Genomic DNA, 24384 nt, shown 5'->3' with positions numbered 1-24384 from the left:
TTTGATGGTTCCTCTTAGAATTCTTTCGGAGATTCCACCTGGATTCCTCATGGAATTCCTCCAGCGATTTCATCTGCACCTCATTTAGGGATTCCTCCTAGATTTCATTCTGGAATGTCTCCTGGAATTCCTTTGTGGATTCCTTTTAGAATTCCTTCGGGTATTCCTCCAAGACATCGTTCATGGATCCCTCCTAAAATTCTTTCTCTGTATATTTATATATGATATTTATATATCTTGCTTTCTCCTAAACGTGGATTTCTCCAGAAATTTCATCGAGGTTTTCTCCTGGAATTTATTTGATGATTTCTCTTAGAATTCCTTCGGAGATTCTTCCTGGATTTGCATCAGTGATTCCCCTGGGATTCTTGTCTTCGGGGGTTTCACAAGGAAATCCTTCAGGAATTATTCCAGGAATCCCGTTGGATATTCCTGCTGGACCTCCTTCGGGGATTCCTCCTGGAATTCTTTCAAGGATTCCTCCTGGAATTTATTCGAAGATTCCTCCTTAAATTCATTCGGGAATTCTTTCAAAAGTTCCTTCGGGGATTTCTCCTGAAATTTCTTTGGGGATTTCTCCTGATATTCCGTCGGGGATTCCACCTCTGAGATTTCTCCTGCAATTCTTTCGGGGTTTCCTCTTGGAATTCCTACAGGAACTCCTCCTAGAATTATTTCAGGGGGTTTCTCATGGAATTCCTTCGAGAATTCCTCCTGGATATTTTTCGATGGTTCATCCTAGAAATACTTTGAGGATTTCTTCTCGAATTTCTTTAAAAAAAAACCTGGAATTGCTTTGGGGATTCCTCCCAGACATCGTTCATCAATTCATCCTGGGATTTTTTCGTGGATTCCTCTTGATATTCCGTCGTGGATTCCTTCTGGAATTCCTTCAGGGTTTCCTCATGGAATTCCTTTGGTGATTCCTCTTAGATTTTCTTTAATTCCTTTCAATCTTTCATAAAATCCTCATGGATACACTCCTTCTGGAATTCCTTCGGGTTTTTCTTCTTGAATTTCTTCGGCCATTTCTCCTAGAATTCCTTTAGGAATTTCTCCTTCCTCTTGATATTCCGTCGTGGATTCCTTCTGGAATTCCTTCAGGGTTTCCTCATGGAATTCCTTTGGTGATTCCTCTTAGATTTTCTTTAATTCCTTTCAATCTTTCATAAAATCCTCATGGATACACTCCTTCTGGAATTCCTTCGGGTTTTTCTTCTTGAATTTCTTCGGCCATTTCTCCTAGAATTCCTTTCGAGAATTTCTCCTGGAATTCTGTCGGGGATTTCTATTGCAATTCCTTCGGGGATTTCTATTGGAATTCCTTCGGGGATTCCTTCTAGATTAAATTCGGGGATTCCTTTTAGAATTCCTTCGGGGGTTTCTTTTGAGGGGTTCTACCTTCGAGGATTCTTCCTAAAAATCCTTTGGAGATTTCTCCTGATATTTTGTCGAGAATTCCTTCTGGATTTCCATCGGGATTCCATCTTGAAAATCCTATGATGATTCCTCTCATAATTTCTTCGGAGATTCCTCCTAGAATTTCTTCGGGGATTCGTTTTAGAATTCCTCCAGGGATGCTTCCTAGAATTCCTTCGGAGTTTCCTGCTGGAATACCAAATGAGATTCCTCTTGAAATTCCTTCGAGGATTCCTCATGGAATTCTTTCGGGTATTCCTCCTAGTATTCTCTTAGGGATTTCTGCTGGAATTTCTTCAGAGTTCCGTTTTTCGTTGATACCTCCTTGAAATCCTTTGGAGATTCCTTTTTGAAATTGTTTAGAAATTCCCGCTAGAATTCCGTCGAGGATTCCTCCTGGAATTCCTTTGGAAATTCCTGCTGTAATTCCGTTAGGATTCCTGCTTGAATGCATTTGGGGAATCCTAGAATTTATTTCGATTCGTCCTGGAGTTCCTTCTAAAATTCCTCAAAACTTCAATCAGGTGCTTCTTCAGAATTTTCTGCAGAGATCTCTGAAAGAGATTCTTGAATCGCCGGAGATTCCTGCATAAGTTTCTTCAGATTAGTCCAGAATTTTCTTCATGAAGTTCTTCAGGACTTTCTTCCGGGCTCCTCCTAGGATCCCGAGGGATTCCGAGATTCATCCCTGAAATCATTCGGGGATTCCTTAGTATAAATAGTGAGACTTTATTCTTCTTCTTCTTCTTTATGGCTCGACGTCCTCACTGGGACTTGGCCTGCCTCGCTTCAACTTAGTGTTCTTTGAGCACTTCCACAGTTATTAATTGAAGGGCATTCTTTGCCTGCCATTGCATGAATTTGTATATTATGAGGCAAGTACAATGATACACTATGCCCAGGGAGTCGAGAAAATTTTCCCGACCGGAACGGGATTCGAACCCGCCGTCTCCGGATTGGCGATCCATAGCCTTAACCACTAGACTAACTGGAGACCCAGTGAGACTTTATTATTAAGTTTGATAGCTCTGAAGATTCTGAGAAAACAAAACAGAAAACTGTGGCAAAATCAATATTTAATTGCCCTTCATTTGCAATGGAATAATGCAGCATTCATTACACTAAGGATAGGTACTGGTAATGTCTCAATATTCTTTTCCAATCGGGTTTCCAATTATAAATATTTGTTATCCCTAACCTCGAAACAGCCGCGAGTACTTCGGCTTCCCAAACTAATATAGTATTTAAAATTAAGAAAAATGGAAGCAACGTGAAAACAAAAATGTAAATGTACAATTTATTTCTACCATGATTTCTACTCATTTATGCTCATCCCAACAAATATTTTAGCTGTACAGGAGTGGAACAAATTTTTGTTTAAGAAACTGTTATTCAACTAGTTCTGTTTCTTGGGATGGTTTCTTGGGATGTAGCGCCCGAGCCTTCCAATTAAACGAATAAGTAAAAAATGTCGCAAAAAATCATTCATTCATTTTAACGTAATAGTTTATGTCATCAATGGTCATGAGGAAGCTCAGACTAAAAATTCAAGAGGGCAGACAATTAAACGTTCCATAATAAATACAAAATTTCCCATAAATAATTCGAAAAATCCCAGTGAAGAAACAGGGGTGTGAACAGTAATAAATTACAAAAGTTCTATAAACAAATAAAAAAATGCATAAATAAATCAAAAGTTTCCATAAATAATTGATTTTTGAGCAATTAAAAAAGTCAAAAATGCAATGAATAAATCAACTGTTGCAATAACAAAATAACTTCGAATTTTCCATAAATAAATCCGAATTTTCCATAAAAAATTAGAAAATTCACAATAAAAAATATCAAAAACAGCAATAAATAATTAAAAAAATGCAATAAAAAATGACTAAATTACCCATGAAAAACAAATGCAGGAATGTATGATGCAGTGCGCACTTATATGATTGTAACGACTGAAAAGCCTGCCTAACTATGATTGAAACTTACCGAGCAATTGCTTGCTGTCCGAACTCGCTATCGCTCGTCGGACCTAAACAACGGATAACATCTATGTTTGCATTATAACGGGCAAATTCTTGGATCTGTGGTTTGCCTAGAACCGAAACGATGCAGTTGCGGTGCATCGGATATCGGAAACTTCGGCGGCCTTCTGCCGCCTCAGTTCCTCAATCCTCTATGAGGCTTCGCCGCATGGTCTGTGTATTTTTTGGCTCAAAATGCATTTACGTTTATTGCTCGTTTTTTGACATTTATTGATAATTTATTTTTTTATTTATTGCACTTTTTGAATTATTTATTGGTTTTTCGATATTTTTTTATTGTGAATTTTCATATTTATTATGGAAATATCGAATTTATTTATGGAAAATTCGAAGTTATTTGGTGGGAAAAATGGCTTTTTTTATTGCAACAGTTGATTTATTCATTGCATTTTTGACTTTTTTAATTGCTCAAAAATCAATTATTTATGGAAACTTTTGATTTATTTATGCATTTTTTTATTTGTTTATGGAACTTTTATAATTTATTACTGCTTACACCCCTGTTTCTTCACTGCGACTTTTGGAATTATTTATGAAGAATGATCACTTTCTTATGAGTCGTTTATATTTTAGCCATTCAAGAGCGTAATGACAACTTCTTTGCTTTGAATGCCAATGTTGAAATTATGATCAAATTTTGGCCACGCCGATTCACGCCGCCGCCGCCGCCGCCGAAAGCTGCCACCGGCGTCACGCCGATGACGCCGCCGCCGCCGGTCAAAAATGGCCCAGTTAACATTTTGGACTGTATAATTTTCGATATGCATCACCATATAGAAACCAAATCAATCGTATAAAGTGCACAAAACTGCTATATACGCACCAAAGTGGAGGCGATATACATACTTCAGGCGACTGTTTTCGATTTCCTATGATCAGAAATACGACATCTTAATCAAACGATTTAAACGGCCAAAAAGGACTTTCTGTGATTAGTTATACGAAGTTTCAAAATATCGACCAAAAAAAAGTTGAAAACCAGCCTCGAACACAGAACCTCGAGATCATGAGTCTGATACTATACCACTGCACCAACCTACTTCTCTTGAAATGATGTTGGCATTTATGCCAATATAAACTTAACTTTCTTGCTGTGATACTGCTTTGTCTCTTTCCCATACATACTGGTATGAAGACTGGGTAGCAAATCTCCTTACGAAGTCCTTACGATTCCGTTTAATATTTATTTGTTCTGATATATCATATTGGGATCTGTCAGTTTATACAACATGTAGCGAATTCCATTCGGCACTATTTACAGCTAGTAATGTTTACAACGTTCGCATCGCTCGGTCGCCGTCGTCGTCGCGGAAAAATATTGTTAAAAATTAACAAACTTATTATTGTGGATTATTCATACGTGCTTGCGTTATAGTGAAAGAAGTGCCAGCGGTCAAATCAGTGTTTCGTTTGATGGTCACCGGCTAAGGAAGAAATCGTTGGATGTGTCCCGAATCACGGCACAACGCCTCGCGCTAGTGAAAAAAACATCCTCCGGGATAGATGGGTTGGGTAGCATTATTTGCAAAGTGAGATTCTGGTGCCGGAGCGGGAATTCCATTCTTAGACGTTTAGTGTGGATACGGAACAAGTTCAATCGATTGACCGGGTGTAAATACTGTTTGGAATATTTGCGCACCGTTATTATCGGGACGGATGGGTGATGGTTTTGCACCGCGACAGTATTTCAAATTGATGTCAGCAGCTCAATGGAAACATGGTCCGTCCAGTGTTTAAGTTATATTGAAGGCGTGTAAGAAGGGTTAAAAGAGTGAATAGGATGGTGAGTGCTTTTGGGATGCATGGAAACATCAGTAGATACAGAAATAAATGTAAGTACTGGCATTGTAATAAGAAAAACGCGACGATCCGATGGTGGCGGTCCAGTGGTGGTGAAAGGGGGTCGGATGACTATGTCAATGTGATTTAGTTCGATATTTTATATATCCGTTCAGTAGATACCATTCAAAGCGAATACGAATTGCGTTATATATGACTTATTTTAATTTCAATTTGAACGATCATAAATAAATCGCAATAATAATTTATATACAAACTGTGTTATCGTTGTTGCTACATGATTTAGCATTTTAAACGATTATGATTTTAAATCCAAGGAAATGCGATTCGACGTGAACCTACTTATACGATATGTGGTTTACTGGGGGCCCTCACGCCGCCGCCGAGCAAAATATAGTCGGCGCACAGGTCTACTCTGTATGAATTATTTAATTATTTCTTCTAGGAACTTGGAAAAACATTCCAAGGAATCCCTACAGAAATTCCCAAAGTGCTCAATGGAGCAAATTCCAAAATAAAAAATGCTTGAAGGAGCAAGCGAAGAACACCTTGGATGAATTCCAGAAGAAATGCCACCCATGGAAGCATTTCGGATGAAACCTCTGGAGGAATTCCGTGAGGAAAAACTACTGCAAAAATTCACGATGAAACCACTGGAAGGGTTTCCTAATAAATTTCTAGTGGAATTTCCAAAGGGATCCCTAAAGGAATTCTCGAAGGAGTGTTCACAGAAATCCTTGGAGGAGAAGTTTCCTGAGGAATGTTTTGATGAACTCCTGGAGGAATCCCTCGAAGAATTTCCTGAGGAATTGCTAAAGGCATAATGAATAAGTGGGTGAATTCCCGAAGAAATCTCTGGAGAAATGCACGAATAGATTTCTGAATGCCCGAATGACTCCTTGAAAAAAATCCCATGACAAACCCTGGGGGGAGGTGGGGTCTCCGGTTCATTTGGCCGAATGCCGTTCGGACGAACGCCATTTGGCCGAATGCCGTTTGACCGAGAAAGTAATGATGAACTTAAGTGATTATGTCACTGTTTTCTATATCAATGTAAGTCAAAAGAAGAGCCTATAATTCAAAGAACGAAAAATCTCTGCTAAATATATTCACAGTTTCAGCGCCAGCTAATCCCTTAAGGACAAACGTCTTCAAATCCCGCTTCAACAGTGCATCAGAACTTCAAAAGCACAAATCTCAAGAAGCAAGCTTCAAACAACAGTGCATTTTATTATTCTGTTCTTGCTCACTTGTAAAAAGCTAAAATAAGAAGCTCAGGTGCCCTGTTTTTGTTTACAAAGAGATTTGTGCGCTCGAAATCATGAGTAGGTGCCAAAGTCGACCATTGTGGCGGCCATTTTGGGATTCTAACAAGTCCAAAACAAAAAAGAATAGCCTATGATTAAAAGAAGGAAACATTTCTGATTGTCACATTGGCAGCTAGAATGTTATTCAGAGTTTGCCCACGCTTAAAAATTTCTTTGATCAGAATTAGGCCAAACGGCATTCGGCCAAACGAGCCTTTCTGCCAAATGGCATTCGACCAAATGGCGTTCGGCCAAACGACATTCGGCCAAATGGCCGGACACCACCTAGGGGAATTCCCTGAAGGAATTTTCGTGAGAAATTTCCATAGGCTAGAAAAATTTTCAGAGGAATCCTTAGAGTGAGTCTCAGAGAAGTTCCTATCTGGCCTGAATTTCATTAGCATATCTCATCAAACTCGTGTCTAAAGTTACTTTGTACACTAGCACAACGTGGTGGCGAAATTCGGAACACGGTAGTGCACGTATCTCTCCAAGTTCGTATCAGAAGTAACTAAATGATCGATCACCTGGAAGTGCTCAGATCGTTGAACAACTTTGCCGAGGAGCGTACCGTCCATCTTGCTTTAATTTCGTTCTTTGTCTCAGGTCGTACCGGAAGTAACTAGGGTAAACAGGTATAATATGCCCCCCCTAAGCAGAAATGACAATATATCTAAAACTGGCGCATTATTCCATCTATTGTTCACTGCAAATCGTTGTTACTAAAGCTAGTGAAGTGTTGCATGCGAACTTTGCCTTTGGAGAGGTGGCTATGGAAGCTTTGAAACGTTTTTCGAAAACGTTCCAAAATTTGCCTTTTCAAAACAAACGGGGTAATACGCCCCATCAAAAGAAAAACATCTAGCCCCGTGATAAAACTGTCCCAGGGGATAATTCCACCACATGCTTATCCTAGGAGGGTCTTTCAACAAGTGTTTAACTGCATAAAAGTTGCAAAGTAACACAAGCGAACAGAACTAGCTTCGTTTACAATGAAGTCAGTTTACAAGAGGTAAAATATTACGCCAAAAGCCTCGATTTCAGACTTTTTGATATTTTTATTGCTTTTCTGTACCAATCCACTAACGGACCAGCTTGACGGCAATTATTCTTCAATATTTGAGATTTTTAATCGATCACGCATGCGAAAAGCGCTTGAATCGCTAGAAAATGAAGGGGGGCGTTTTGCCCCGGTGGGGCGCATTATACCCTTTTACCCTATGTGCTGAGATTCGGTACTATAGTATCCATCACCAGGAAGTACTCTTAGCTCTGAAAAAGTTTGCCGCAGATCGTACCTTTTCTGGCTTCAATCTCGTTCTATACCTCACCAAAGTCATACCGGACACTAGCGCCACGTTATAGGGAAATTCAAAACTACGAAATCCATCACCAGGGAATAGCTGTTGTTCTGAACAACTTTGCCAAAGACGGAATGTTGCTAAATATCTTGTAGGTAGAAGTTTCGAGAGAACTCATTACAAAGACAAACCAATCTGGAAACAAAATGGAACCGAAAGAAGTTGAAAATGTGGAACTAGTGTATTCGCCTGGCTCTCACCGGAAGCTGCATGGAATTCCAATCGGCTTTCACTACACGCTTCTAGGATAGTGTAGGATTCTGATGACACAAAAGATTGAAATTTGCTTCACCAACTACTGAGATAAAGATGTGAAAAAAAAAGTTCCACGTTGTTTGCCTGTCGGATGGCATATATACAGATTTATCTGTATTATACAGATTCTTGAGCATCTGTACAGATTGCGTTTATATGAAATACAGATTTTTTATTTGTATAGGATACAGATTTTCACCCAAATTTTGTATGGGATACAGATTTTTGAACTAGTGATACAGAAAATCATCTGGCATCGCTGGTCGATACTTAGCGTGTTAAGCTCAATTTTCAGCCATTACTTTAAAACTGTTCAACTTTTAAAAAATTTAAGCCCCATTCCGAGATCAGCGTGTGATTATGAATGGAAAGGACTTTCGTTTTATTTTGTGAACTAGTGTAATCAACTACAAAAGAGAGCTGCCATAAAATTACCGTGAACCGCAGAATTACAAACCGTTCAGTTATGATGCTCCTGTTTGATTGGAGAAAATCAACATCTTTCGAGATCAGTTGTAGTGCGGCAGTCGATCGTGAAAGTTCTTTTGTTTTAGAATGTGGATCGTAATCTTGGCTTTCATCGCTATTCTGAGCCTGGCGGTTATCTGGTCAATAGTGGAGAAGAATAGTTACCCGCAAACTATCGGTGTTGCGGAACCATGGTATCCATTGATTGGTAATGGTTTGCTTTTTCTCGGACAGACAGACGTGAAGAAATTTCAGAATGTACAAAAGGTATTCAGTGCTGCAACAGAGGACTTGGTTCGAGTATATTTAGGTCCAAAAATAATATTCCTCACGAGTGATGTCAACATGGCTCAAACAATCATGACCAACTGCATGGAAAAACCATACCTGTACGAATTTTTAAATCTCAAAAAAGGATTGTTTGCGGCTAAATGTAACTATGAGTTCTTTGAGAATGTTTGAATTCAGTGAATAATGTTTAGTTTATTATGGCAGTGCCCCTCTGGAAAGGTCAAAGGAAAGCGCTGAACCCTGCCTTCAACATGAAAATACTGGAGAGTTTCGTGCCGACCTTCTGTGTCGTAACTAAGAACATGCTGCAGCGGCTGGACGCCATTCCAGCGGGAGAAACGATCAATATTATGGAGTATCTGTCGAGGTGCACGTTGGAAATGGTCTGCGCGACAACGTTCGAGTTCGATGTGAACGATTTTTCCAAAGTCGATGAAATGTTAAATAACATGGAATGGTAAATATGACTCATTGCGATATCGTTGAAAGTGTGAAGCACTGTGATCCGGTATGCCTACATATCTTGTTGCAAACGAGTGCATAATTATTAAAGATTGATTCACGTGACCTCAATGATGCGGTCAATGTTCACCAAAACCTAAAGAGTATTTCGAAAATTTCATAAGTTTAGGATGAACAATTCGTCAGTCAAATCATTCTCAACATTAAGCATTCGAAAGCAGCTATTTCGTTTGAAACTAACATTTTTGCCATTGAAAATGAATTCACTGTATTCCAGCGGAATCGAACACTGTGAATTCATTGTTATCATCTTGATGAGTTCAGCTGTGATAAAGCCTGTATCCGCAATAATCGGGACACAGAAGTACGTCAGTAGCTCTGTAATGAATCGGTAAAATTGGCCAAATAATTGACTGAGAACTCTTTGGTGTATGTTTATTATTTGTGCCAAATTTCATAAAAATCGATGCATTACTTTTAACTGTGGATGAAAAACAAACAGACGTGGGTTTAAGCATTTTGTACAATCATGATCAATTTTCATTCGCATAGTAGATGGTTCTTCTACGCTACAGTTCAAAGTTCTGTGATGATAATTATGAAATTTCGTTAGCAGTTATGATACTTATAGAGACACATTCTTGCAAAATTTCATCAACTTTGACCAATTGGTTTGAAAGCTACTGGTGTTGATAGAGGTGAGTGTTAGTGAAAATTTTTCGTGTTTTTCATGTGCGATTTTTGCCAATTCATAACTTTTGAATTTCTCTGCCAATTTTCATGAAATTTTCACAGAAGCTAGTTTATTATGTGTATATTATGCCTGCAAAATTTGATGATTTTTGGTATAGTACTTTCAATAGAACAATGGAAACAATAAAGGGTGCTGACTAGTTGCTGTCTGAGAGGCTAAAATCACGTTCAGTCCCAAAACATGTTTCGACTATAAAATTGTTGATAGTGTATCGATTTTTTTGAAATTTTGCCCATGGAACAAATGTAGATTGAGAGGTTTGTGTTCAAAATTTCAGCCGTTTCCTGTGCCAAATTCAAAAGTTACAGCGCTGACAAGCTAAACTTGGGGCTGTACAAAATTCAATGGCGCACGTTTTACTCTTTCGTTGCTACAACAAAAAGTACTGCACCGATTCACATGAAATTTTGTAGGTGAAATGAACACATCTTAAGATGTTATTAGGCAAAATTTGAGCAATTTTAATGTATCTATTGCAGAGTTACAGCTGTGTTTCTGTGTCCCGAATATTGCGGATACAGGCTTTACTATCCTTACCAGCTGTTTTGTTGGTTTTAAGCTGATGAATGGCGTCTCCTACGCTGAGGTAGTTAGATCATTTTCATCCTCTTCTACACCGACGTAGACGTTTTCTCCGTTGCCTGGCTATCCCATGATTATACTCTAAATTCAGGTTCTCGTGAAAATGTTGCTTCCACCTTTCAATTATCTCATTTGAGATTTGAAAGGAGCAAAGTTATTCAGTGTCCACTCAGTCGATTATATAGTTACATAGTTACAATACTCTGGGCCAAACACAGAGCATCTTAACTTCATGAAAGACATCAGGTTTATCCGAAGATTAAATATCCACACACCGAGGAAGTGTGTGCTGAAGCATTTCAGAACTTCCTTATCAGAAGAAGTGAAATCGCCGTTTGGGAAACGAAGTTCGAAATTCAAATTGCGATATAATCTTGGGCATAATACATAATTCAATGCCATGACTTACAAACTCAGTTTTCCAATCAACAATCCTGCCTGCGAATCAACCAATCTCCCTACAATTTATACCGGTATCAATTCGCTCACTATTGTTAATCGAGGATTCAGACCTTGCTTCCTAAGCAACAATTCTAGGCTATTCTAAGCTGTTATAAGCAACAATTGGCCTCTTCAACGGTGTTGAGATAATTCGATATTCTGAATCTGCATGTCAAACTGAGCAGAAATCCAAATTTTCATGAATTTTGATGCCCGGGAACCTATTTAAAAATCAATTTGAAGTTTGTATGGGAGCGATTTCTCGAATCACCCCTCGTCGCAGTTTATACTGGGCGAAGCTGTCAAACAGTTGCTCAGCTGTCAAAAGGTGATTTCAAAAAATCTCTTTGAAATTGATTTAAGGTACCAAAATTAAGTTCTAAAAATCTGAAAAAAAAACATAGTGGCTCAGAAAAAGGCATTTTTCAATATTTAAAACCCCAATTCCAATCCACTTCAATAAACTTCGCTAATTCAAAAGTAGCTGTATACATCTAACATATCTGCGCCCTAGGTTTATACCCCGGACAGACATGTGATTCGAGTGTGATTCCTGTACAACGGTACGCAGTGTTATGAAAATTTTAACAAGACTGACTTCAACTGAGGGAATTTTCAGTATGGCACTCATTTCAAGCGCAATTGTACAGTGATTCCTGTATCACATGTGTGTCATAACCCTTTATAACCCTTCGTATTCCGGTATTAAGGGTACATAAGGGGTTTCCAGGAGAATCGTTCAGCACACCGGAGAGCTTTCTTGTAGGCCAGCAGAACGTTGTCCGTTCCAACTCTTCTTAATTGTTTCCTGTGCTTCGCCAGATCAGAGCTCCACCAAGGGGTACCTTTTGCAGTCTTCACAGACCGTAGAGGGCAAGCTTCTTCGAAAGCATCCATAATGATGAAGGTCGTTGTAGTATCAACGACATCATAAAAATCACTTGGAGTGGATGGTGAGTAATCATGAAATTTGGAACGTAGAAAATACCGGGTTTACAAGGTTTCCAAGATAGAAGTTCCCCTTATGAAAGTAAGGTTCTTGCGTTTTGCATAAGTCTGAAAAGATTGACCGTTGCTGTTCTTTTATGCTGAAGATTGATTTAAGTAATCCTAACCGTAGCCACTACCTGAACTAGGCAAGATCAAACTTTTTACTTTCAAAGAACAAAAAAGAACAGCAGCGATGAAATCAGATCAGCATGGATTAAAAAACGCCAAAGACAAGGATACACAGAGGACACCGTGTAAAATGAATAATTTGAAACCATATAGGTGACAATTAAAGCTAATAAATAACATATTCATAATCCAAACCTCGAGTTTGAGACTTAAGCAGGGTAGCCGATCATTTCTGACAGGGTACGATTTAGTATAGAAAAATTAGGCAGATCGAGTTTTTTTTAGCGTAGAACCCTAAAGCGTACTGAAGCGGTATTTGTTTAAAATGTTTAGGTTCTTCTACTATGCAGCCAAAAGAATGCTGAAATTCCAATACCATCTGGATTTCATCTATCGCTGGACTAAAGACTACCGGGAACAAAAAAGTGTGCTTGAATTTGTGGATACATATGGAATGCAGGTATTTATGCCACACCATAACTATAACCATACATCCTGATAATAACATTTCTTTCTAGGTCTATAATAAGGCAAACGAGAAGTACGACAAAGGATTACTAACCAAAGATCAAAACGAAGACGATATTAAGGAAGGTTTCCGAAAACCACAACTTTTTGTGAATCAAATATTCACCAATACTATGAGAAAATTCGACCGAGAGGAAATTATCCATAACATATTCACGATACTCGGCGCTGGGACGGACACCTCGGCAACCGGAGTGTCCTACATCCTGCTGCAGTTGGCAATGTACCCGAGCTATCAGCAAAAAGTGTACGAGGAAATCATGAAAGTTTTTCCGGAAGCAGAGCCACATATTACCCCGGAATCTCTTAAACGACTCCAGTACACGGAAATGGTAATGAACGAATGTTTGCGATTGTATCCTATAGCGCCGAACCTGTTGCGTGAAAGCACTGAAGATATCACGCTTTGTGGAGCACGGATCCCCAAAGGGTCTATTTTTGGAATAGGTATCTACGCCATTCATCGGCGAAAGGACATATGGGGACCGGATGCCGACCGTTTCGACCCGGAGAGATTTTCACCAGAACGATCTGCTGGAAGGAATCCGTTTGCATTTTTGGTGTTTAGTGGAGGATCCCGTAACTGTTTGGGTATGAAGGAAAGGCATACTGATAAGTTGCATTACTATAAAATGTGTTTAATTTCAGGTGGCCGTTATGCGATGATCAGTATGAAGATAATGTTGGTATATCTGATGAAGAGATACCATTTCAAAACTAAAATACGAGAAGAAGACATGCGGTTCCACTTCGAAATCATATTACGCTTAGAAGGAGGTCATCTGGTCCAGTTTGAAAAACGCCAATAACATGATTACTATTCGGAAATGGTGTTGTTAAAATAATGCAATAAAAAGGGAAACAGGGCATCGATATTGAACTTTCATTAATAATGCGAACATAGAAGCAGAAGTTTGTGGTTGAATACAATAAAAATGTGTTTATATTTTGTAAACGGAGTAATTCTTGTCGAGATCAGCCCACGGTTTACACCTTGTTTTTTTTTTTATTATTTCAAGTTCAGTTTTCCCAAGCCGAAATGTGAAAATCCCTCAAAAGCTTCACCATTTTTGTTCAGCGGATGTGACTACTTTTTTGACTTGCGAAAACATGTGTCGTCCTCCTGGGTATTTCGCTACAAACAATTCATCGCCCATCGTATCGGATAAATTCTGTGCCAGACGCATTCCGAATGCTGGCGGTTGGTACCATCTAAACACATTATTGCCGACTGTTTGACGAAGTGGGTTCGTGACTCGGAGCCTGACTTCGGTGACTGTTGTTCCTATATCTCTCCAAAGACCAGCGGCCACACCAGGGAATGCAACTCTTCTGATGAGTTGCGGTCGGCCTATCTGCTTGCTGATATCGCTGATATCTATAGAAACCATTCAAGCTACGGAAAACCAAGCGAAGCTTGGTCCTTTGCCGATGAATTTGGCATTATGCGAATGAAAGGAACAAAAGTCGATGCCGTTCTCGTTGTTCGAGCCGAGTTCCTTGAAGTTCTGTAGGATTTGTCAAGAGAATCGTGCATTATGGCGATCTGGCGATTCACACGCAGACGAGCGTCTCCAGTTCAGGGATACTTCCCTTAGGATAGAGGAAAACCTTCCTATAGGAGAACCAAGGGGCTGAATGAAGTAAGATATCTGAAGGTCCCTGAATTCTACGTAACGGAAGGCAAACGAAAGTCATGGAGTAGAGGTAAAGGTGTAGTAGTCATCTACGGCAAGGATGGTAGTATACGCCAAACGATAGTGTGTACGTCGTCTGGTAAGGTGAAACGACCCGTGTGGTAAAGTTAGCTGTTATGCAACTAGGTGAATCTACAAGGTCATAACCCAAGTAACAATTTCATTGCTGATTGGTTTTTTTTTATTTTATTAGGATTTTATCATAGCAATAATTAAAACTAACAGTTTAATGACTACTTTTATGAAAACCATTGATGAAATGTTTTATAGAATACTTGAAGATATCCATAAAGCCAGATTTTAAGTGTAAACGAAATTCTCCGATATGCAAACTTACTGGCATTCATTATTATCACGATAAAACTGTTCAAGCTCTCAACAGATGGCGAATCATTCGATTAGTAACGACATAGGGTATCGCGCTACTTGGGCGGTGGTTTTCTTCGTCTGTTATTTTCGTCTGTTTTCCACTGTAACTCGGTCAATTTTGAACCGATTGACTTGAAATTTTGTACACGGGTAGATACTATACCTATCTCACCGCATTCCAAGAATTGTGTCAATTGGTTCAAGATTGACTGAGTTATAGTGGAAAACAGACGAATATAGAAGCCACCGCCCAAGTAGCGCGATTCCCTATGTTGGTGGACAAGCAAAAACTATGACACTGCTAGGTATATTGCGGTCATCATAAAAGTAAACTTGCTTTCGTTTTATTTTCGCTAATTATGATCGTCACCATATTGAAGAACTAGCTAACGTGAATGGAAAATGGTTAGTTTTGCTCAAATTAGCAATGAATTGATAGTTTGCCGCAATTTCCATAACATGTTTACATAAATAAACTTTCTCAGCTGAGTTTTCTTGTGATTCAAGAAAGTTTTACTAAAATAACAAATTGATTTATTCCATTCCAAGATGATAATATTCAACATTTTCGAAGCGCAATTAGGGTATGTGTTCCATCAGTAATCTCACGCTCCCATGTTCATCCTATTCGAAAACAAGCGATTACGGCATGGACTGATTCCTTTCTTTTTGTTTTCAAGGGTGCTCACTTCTAACAAAAAATACAAAAAACAAGAAACAAAACAAACAGCGCTTCAATCCTTTTTTTTTTCGTAGGATGAAAATGGGAGCCACATGCTTATCAAGGGAACCAATGCCCTATTTTATGTTTCTGTAATCCCAATATTCACGGTAAAATTGAATGCGCATAAGCCTACCAACACAATAACTACTAACATATTACTCTGAAATGATCGCTTTCTACTTGCGAATGATATATCCTCCTGAACTTGACGTGCCATCGAAGAAGTTTTTCTGCATTTTGAGCTGTCATACTTTTTGTTGAAAAAAAAAAACAACAACCATCATAACCTCTTTTTGAGAATGGATTTTTTTCTACTAGGTTTTAAAACTGTTTTATTGCTACTCTTAATGCGTAGTGGTCTACTTAGCCAGAAGATGCTCTTAAAGAGGTTATCAAGAGGTTTTGATGTATAAATCAGTTTTATTGCAAGTTTTATAAAATTGTAATCTCTAATAGAGCCGAACAAAACTTAAAATGTTACTTGGGAATGAAATACAGAGTCCAGTCAATGCACTCCAATAGACTGTAAAACAATGGTCAATTGTATGCGGACATGATCGATCGTAGCGTGCATCGTGATAAAGTTTAATGATTATATTTCGTGAATTTGATTAAGTATATCAGGCCGAACATTTCAATAGGTCCTATCTGCATTTGAGAGGCTCTCTTTGTTCACTTTCTCTTTCAATTATTGCAAAGTAATGGTACACTTTTCAACTATTTTTGCAGTACAGATCAAAAGACGATTGTTTTGACCATCGTTCAATGCAAGGAGACAATGATGATACAAATAAACAGCTGAGATATTAACAAAAGAGAGGGGAACCAAAGAGAGCCTCTCTTCTGCAGATTGGACCTTTAGACATGTTTGGCCTGATATTTATATCGGGTTTTTTTTTTCCTGCCCTTCGGTTCAGAAAGGGGTATGGGCGCGTCCTGCCAACTTGGTCGAGGCAGGTTTCTTGTGAGAACAAGTTGCATACGGACATTCAAAAGTACCTAAACGAAAGATATTGCTTGTAAGGATCACTTGAAGATCGGATGGAAGATCATTCTTTTTTTTAGAATATTCGCGTTCGTCTATTTGTTGCTCTTCGTGTTTGTATATTTTAAGTTTCATCTTCAACTGAGTTTGATGAACGCTGCTAGTCAGCAGGGATGATCTTCGCATGTGCATCCGTTGATCCATTCTGAATGGCCGTCGTAAAAGTATCACCAAAAGCGCTACTAACATTTCATTTATATTTTCATGTATCGGAGTATCATGAGTGATAGCAGTAAATAAGCAGGGATAGCAGTGAAAAATGGAAGTAATGAAGTACGACGGTGGTGCGATGCTGGTAAAAAATATCGCTGGTGATGAGCATTGTTTGTACTCAGCCACTTAAGAGACGTGCTCAGAAATGTCAGGAAAGGAAGCATGCATAAAGCACTAATCTACAAAATCCCGGGAAAAAGATGAAAGACCTTATTTCACGTGGAAATCCAGCGGTAGACAAGAGGTGGATATGGACGGATGTTCGTTGGAATTGGAAGGACATTGGTGATGACAGAGCCGAATTTAAGAAAGCGACGAAGAGATTGTAGCAGGAGATGTTGAAGTTGGACTACGAAGACGATTTGCTAGAAACCGCAGACAGCAAATGACATAGGCTTATCGTATTTCAATGGAGATGGCGATGAGGAAGAAGCAGCATTCCAAGAATATAACCAAAATTTAATCACAACTACCTACCACAAAAAACCACACGATCGAACAAAAATAGGAAAGAGAAACCCAGCAAAACCAGTATGTTCAAAACGCTTATCCCAAACAAGCGACCCAAAGGTAAATTACGTTGACCATTTAACTAACAACACATTCTCTTACAGCTCAATACACCACATCGATTTCTCACCTTTCCCAATCCTTAAGGCCACGCAAAACTTAAAAGTCGCAGGGCTAAAGAGGTTGCTATGCCTACTCCCAAATTCAAAGGTGTATTATGGACAATGCGAGTTCTATTGGAGACTTGGCCCTATGACCCCCTTGTGCATCAATAAAATAAAATAAAGTATATTTATATCGGGTTTTTCGGTTGAAATGATAGTTTCGACTACAGATCAGGTGTGCTAGTCGGCAAATTTACTAGATTTGATTATTATCTTTAACGTGCGGGTAACGGTCAGCTGTTGGCTGATTAAATATTGGATTTTTGGTTTAGCTGTAATCGACGTCCCAGTTTAGCATCGTCAGGCTAGAGGTCTGAGCTGGTTTTGACGTGTAAAGTATTGTAAATTAAATAAATACACCGTATATCTGCATGCAATAAGGCTACAGCACCATGGTTACTTGGGCATAAGACTTCTATGTACGCATTATTTAATTAAAGTTCCATACTGATGCCCTGTTTCCCTTTTTATTGCATTAGTTTAACAACACCATTTACAAATAGTAATCATATAATTAGCGTTTTTCTATCTGGACCAAATGCTCGCCGTCTAAGCGTAATATGATTTCGAAGCGGTATCGAAGATCTTCCTCTCGTATTTTAGTTTTGAAATGGTATTTCTTCATCAGATATACCAACATTATCTTCATACTGATCATCGCATAACGAGCACCTAAAATTAGACACATTTTTATAATAATGCAACTTGTCAGTATGCCCTTCCTTCGTACCCAAACAATTGCGGGATCCTCCACTAAACGCCAAAAATGCAAACGGATGCCTTCCAGCAGATCGTTCTGGTGAAAATCTCTCCGGGTTGAAACGGTCGGCATCCGGTCCCCATATGTCTTTCCGCCGATGAATGGTGTAGATACTTATTCCAAAAATGGACCCTTTGGGGATCCGTGCTCCACAAAGCGTGACATCCTCAGTGTTTTCGCGCAACAGGTTCGGCGCTACAGGATATATTCGGAAGCATTCGTTCATTACCATTTCCGTGTACTGGAGTCGCTTAAGAGATTCCGTTGTAATATGTGGTTCCGCTTCCGGAAAAACTTTCATGATTTCCTCGTACACTTTTTGCTGATAGCTCGGGTACATTGCCAACTGCAGCAAGACGTAGGCAACCTCGGTGGCCGAGGTATCCGTCCCAGCGCCAAGTATGGTGAGTATGTTCTCGATAATTTCCTCTCGGGTGAACTTTCGCGAGGTGTTGGAGAATATTTGATTCACAAAAAGTTGTGGTTTTCGAAAACCTTCGTTATTGCCGTCCTCGGTTTGATCATTCGTTAGTAAACCTTTAGTGTACTTCTCGTTTGCATTATTATAGATCTAGAATGAAATGTTATTATCTGGTTTTGTGATTTGTAATTTCTTGTGGCATAGATACCTGCATTCCATATGTATGCATAAATTTATGCACACTTGTTTGTTCCCGGTAGTCTTTAGTCCAGCGATAGATGAAGTCTAAGTGGTATTGGAATTTCAACATTCTTTTGGCTGCATAGTAGAAAAAACTAAAAAAAATAAATATGCATGCTTCAGTAGTTTTTTACGCATTATAGTTCTACGTTAAAAAACTCGACCTGTCTTTCGATCTAGTATACATATAAAATCTGGCATATCCTAATTTTTCTTTACTAAATCGTACACTGTTGAAACCAGCTTGCAGGTTGTAAACATCGGAAATTAACCTAGGATCATCCGCAGGACAAACATGCTCTGGAATATCGTATCTTTTGTTTACTGGATCTTGAATCAGTTGACAAATGGCTGAGAAATAGCTTGAGACCCACTTTGTCAAATATAGGGTCTTGTACCATTTGGGCAGGTTTACCTATTTTGGGCACTTGTCGCTTAGGCCGTCCCTTATTTTGCAAAAATTGGAAATGTTATAAGTTCGTTAGTGGAAAATGATCGTTTTAGCTAAGAAATGATCGTGTCAAAATTTGAAGTCCGCATCTCAAGGCTAAGTGGTTCCTCAAGGGGCCTGTCAAAAATGGTATGAGACCAAAAAAACATGAAATTTTTTTTTCGACAAGAAAATACGCTTATCTACTAAAACCGGTGATTTTAGGACCCTAAAGGGCCAAACATGTGCTTAGATTTGCGATATCTCTACTCGTTTTTGAGTTATTGAACAAAATAGGGTAGGTTTCCTCCGGGATCTAAAAAAATGGTCAAAAAGGCTGATTTTTCGGTTGTTTTTTGTCAATAACTCAGAAACGAGTAGAGATATCGCAAATCTAAGCACATTTTTGGCCCTTCAGGGTCCTAAAATCACCGGTTTTAGTAGAATAGCGTATTTTTTCGTTAAAAAAATTTCATGTTTTTTTGGTCTCATACCATTTTTGATAACTTTAGGCCCCTTGAGGGACCACTTAGCCTTGAGATATGGACTTCAAATTTTGACAAGATCATTTCTTAGCTAAAACGATCATTTTCCACTAACGAACTTATAACATTTCCAATTTTTGCAAAATAAGGGACGGCCTATCGTCGCTATAACTAAGTCAATTTCAAACCGATTGATTTGAATTTCTGTATAGAGTTAGGCACGTACAGTATGTAACTCTGTACAAAAATTCAAATCAATCGGTTTATAATTGACTTAGATATAGCGACAAGTGCCAAAATAGGTACACCTGTCCAAATGGTACAAGACCCTATCACAAAGATTCAAATAATATTGTTCTTATAAACTCTTCGTAAGATATCTCGGGAATGAGTGCTTCCAAGCACTCTTCGTGAAATATCTCGGTAACGAAACATCTAGAGAAAATAAAATTTTCGTGTGGATTACCACCGTTTAGCTCTTCCTTCGGGGAGTAATCGAGCTGCTAGTTTCCAGATAGCTCAAGCAGTGGATGCCTAGAATGTGGGGGGAGTTCAACAGTGTACTCTGTTGGATCCCCATAATACCCATAATAATACATATTTACAAACATCTGCATCAACTCTGCACTAGCAACCTGGTACCGCTTTCAAAATGCCTTAGCCCATACACCCGGAGTGCCAACCGGCACATTAGGATTGATGCCAGTAGCAACCTGATTATGACATACTGGTCAACGCAAACGACAACGGAATACGGATCGGATGGCGACATTCGTGCTGTTCTGTTCCCTGAATAAAGGATGACACCTACTTGAAATGGCGAGCGGGCTAACAGTACGTTTGCCTCTGTACCGTTAAAACCGGCTGTACCATCAATCGGCGGATCTCCTCTTCGTCGTTCACCCGGCGGACTTGCGAAAGGAAGCGGAAAACGAAGGAATTCGACAAGGACCTTTTTGTAGAGGCACCTCGGGCAGACAGCGACACTCCCGCTCCGACAGCTGTGGATCTAACGAAAGTTGTAGCGAGGGCATGGTATGCTATTATGCCGAGGACACTTGAACCGAATACCCACCGGCGCGCCGCGGCGCTTGCGCCAGCGTCCATTGCATACAACTGGTGGAATGAAACGCTCAAGATCCTACGTGTCTTAGAGCCAAAAGACTTCAAAGAGACAGGTCTAAGGTGATTAGAGAGGAACGCAAGGAGCTGTGTCGCCAATCCCTGGGGACAAGCCTATCGCGTCGTGATGGCAAAGATCAAGGGCCCAACGACATCAGCTGAAATGTGTCTGAAATGCCAAGCTGGAAGTAATTGTTGACGGGCTCTTTCGAAGGTATAGTTAAACCACGAAAATGTCTTAGTCTACGAGACAAAGACATCGGTTATGAGTCACAGCGGGTGTGCTACAGGGATCCATACTCGGCCCAACGTTGTGGAATACTATGTATGACGAAATGTTAAAATTCGAATTACCCGGAGGAGTCGAAATTGTGGATGAGTGGAGTGAAGCTGCCGTTGTCTCACCATAAGACAGAGATAGTTGTGAGCAGCAACTGTAAAGCTGTTCAGCGGTCCGATATAAGTGTCGGCGGACACGTTAGCCTATCAAAGCGTGCGTTAAAATACCTGGGTGTGATGCTGGGCGACCGGTTGAGTTTCATCTGCCCCGTCGACTACGCCTATGAGAAGTCATCGAAAGTCGTCAATGCTGTATCGCGGATTATGCCGTACATCGGTGTACCAAGGTGTAGCAAGAGATGTTTTATGGCGGGAGTATCCTCCTCGATACATAGAAGCTGAACAGGAATCGAACGAAGCTAACGAGGACGTTTCGGCTCATGGCTGTTCGTGTGGCAAGCGCGTACAGGGCGATATCGTCAGAAGCAGTCTGCATTATCGCTGGGATGGTACCCATTCCCCTCACCCTGGCAGAGGAAGACGCGAGAAAGACGATCCGAGCGGATTCGTTGGCTAAGTAGCAGCAAGAGTTGGATAACGTGGAGAAAGGAAGGCGGACCCACCGGCTAATCCCAGATGTGTCGTTATGGATGTCCAGAAAACACGGAGAAGTGAACTTCCTCGTGACCCAGTTTCTGTCAGGTCATGGATGCTTCAGGAAGTATCTGTATCGGTTCGGCCACGCAGAGACCCCATTCTGCACGACATGCTCAAACATCGAGGAGACAGCGGAGCATGTGATGTTTGACTCCACGATTTGAAGAAGTACGTGGCGACATGCTAGCGAGCGGTGCTGGAAACCTGAGTTCCAACAACATTGTAGCGAGAACGTGTCAGGACGAAAGAATATGGAATGCGGTCAAGAAGTCGGTCACGCAGATGATATCATCGCTGCAGCGGAGATGGCAGAAATACCAAAGTGTGATGGGTCGCGATCGGAATAGGCTTGATCCACCACCGGGAACTTGACCGAGTAGTCCGTTGCGTAGTACCAGTTAAAGGTCGTCGGCCCTGGTGAACCGGAAGTCTACCACCAACCGGAATGTGCGAATGTCCGAACAGAGTGAGCTTAACGCGGATGCTTATTGCTAACTGGTGTGGCGTACTAACGGGAGACAAAGGGCTCGGCATGTGCTGGTAGTTCGCTAAATGGCGAAGATAGTACAGTCGGAACCCGCTCGTTGAGCCACAACCTCCACCCAACCAACGAATGCGATTCGCTAGTTGGGTGAAGTGACAGCAGTACAAGGGGCGTGCGCATTGTTTTTTTCAATCATGTTTAGGTTTGAAGTAAAAAGTATTTTTTTTCAATTTGTTTTACATTTAGAGCAAAACTGATACATTTTGCAAGATACATAAATGGCCAATGCGAGAAATAATTATTTTCACCCATTTTTAGTCGGTGAAGTGAAAATATAGATGTTTATGAAACCACCCGGACCAAAATGCAAGCATAATACGCTTTCAATGATCGACAAAATAAAGATTGCCGTTGTTTTGCATTTGTTTCGAAGTAATTGTACATATTGTTTTTTTTTTAAGAAATATGAAATAGAAATTCTTTTCCATTATCAGTAATGTTTAAGAATCCAAAAACTCATTAGCTCGCCCCTCGGAATTACAGATTGGTTGTCATTTTCAGTTTGACATTGAATTATGACATCCAGGTGCTTTTTAGTTGGCTGACTGCTCAACTAACGGAGCCCCAACTAAAAAGCCACCCAACTATTAAGCCCCCAACTAGCGGGTCATGACTGTATTCAACAATTGACAAACAGGAGCTAACTGGCTCGGCATGGCGCATGCGGGTCGCTAAATGGCGAATATGTCAATGTAGAGTAATGAATTAACAACAGAAGCCGAAAGGCTCACCATTGTGCACACTGAGGATATAACAAATTACTGATATTTGCTCATTTCGTCGGACTGAAGTCGGTTCCAAGCGGTATTTATACCCTTTGTATGAGTGTAAGGAGGGTTCAAATGTGTTAATCAGGTTTGCATTTTATGTATCATTTGTATATCAAATGTCGTCTATTGTGAGAATACCGTGTAACAGAGCTTCACTCTTTCAAAGATATCTTAATAATGCATATTTACCTTTCCATGCCATGTAACATTTCATCGATTTTGGCAAAATCGTTTACATCGAATTCGAATGTCGTCGCGCAAAGCATTTCCAATGTGCACCTCAACAGATGCTCCATAATATTGATCGTTTCTCCCGCTGGGATGGCGTCCAATCGCTGCACCATATTCTTGGTTGCGTCACAGAAAATCGGCACGAAACTCTCCAGTATTTTCATGTTGAAGGCAGGGTTCAGCGCTTTCCGTTGACCTTTCCAGAGGTGAGCTGCCACAGTATACTAAACATTATACACTTAATTCAAACATTCTCAAAGAAATCATATTTACTTTTAGCCGCAAACAATCCCTTATTGAGATTGAAAAAGTCGTACATGTAAGGTCTATTCATGCAGTTGGGATTGGTCATGATTTTCTGAGCCATGTTGACATCATTCGTGTAGAATATTATTTTTTCACCTAAATACAATCGAAACAAATCCTCTTTTCCAGCACTGCATACCTTTTCTAAATTCTGAAATTTCTTCACGTCTGTCTGTCCGAGAAAAAGCAATCCATTTCCAATCAGTGGATACCACGGTTCTACAATACCGATAGTTTGCGGGTAACTATTCTTCTTCACTATGGACCAGATAGCCGCCAGGCTCAGAATAGCGATGCAAGCCAGGATTACGATCCACATTCTAAAAAAAATAAAAAGAACTCTCCCGATCGACTGTCGCACTGCAACTGATCTGGAAAGATGTTGATTTTCTCCAATCTAACAGGAGGATCGCAGCTAAACGGTTTGTAATTCTGCGGTTCACGGCAATTTTGATGGCAGCTATCTGTCGTCGTTGATTACACTGGTTTACAAAATAAAACGAATGCCATGGACTTTTTTCATTCATAATCACGTGCTGATCTCGGAATCGGGCTCAAACATTTGTTGAATAAAATAGTTCTGTC

The 24384-nt window shown here is 39.9% G+C and overlaps 2 protein-coding genes across 2 annotated transcripts; one reads left to right on the top strand and one right to left on the bottom strand.

Annotated features, from left to right (window-relative positions):
* Positions 1–8681: 8681 nt before the first annotated feature.
* LOC115266198 (probable cytochrome P450 313a4) lies at positions 8682–13765 on the top strand. Its single transcript, XM_029872171.2, has 5 exons — positions 8682–9088; positions 9151–9403; positions 12638–12764; positions 12823–13423; positions 13481–13765. Exons 1-5 carry the CDS (start codon positions 8743–8745, stop codon positions 13639–13641), a joined length of 1488 nt encoding a protein of 495 aa, XP_029728031.2. The 5' UTR covers positions 8682–8742; the 3' UTR covers positions 13642–13765.
* Positions 13766–17733: 3968 nt separating this feature from the next.
* LOC109427103 (probable cytochrome P450 313a4) lies at positions 17734–24175 on the bottom strand. The gene is made up of 5 exons (XM_062858385.1): positions 23767–24175; positions 23452–23704; positions 18944–19070; positions 18285–18885; positions 17734–18226 (listed from the first exon to the last, which is right to left on the bottom strand). Exons 1-5 carry the CDS (start codon positions 24116–24118, stop codon positions 18069–18071), a joined length of 1491 nt encoding a protein of 496 aa, XP_062714369.1. The 5' UTR covers positions 24119–24175; the 3' UTR covers positions 17734–18068.
* Between the last annotated feature and the right edge of the window lie 209 nt (positions 24176–24384).

The sequence above is a fragment of the Aedes albopictus genome, chromosome 3 (genome assembly GCF_035046485.1).
Source record: "Aedes albopictus strain Foshan chromosome 3, AalbF5, whole genome shotgun sequence".
Classification (NCBI taxonomy): domain Eukaryota; kingdom Metazoa; phylum Arthropoda; class Insecta; order Diptera; family Culicidae; genus Aedes; species Aedes albopictus.
The sequence above is the reverse complement of the archived record's forward strand: the minus strand, read 5'-3'. Positions and strand labels throughout refer to the sequence as shown.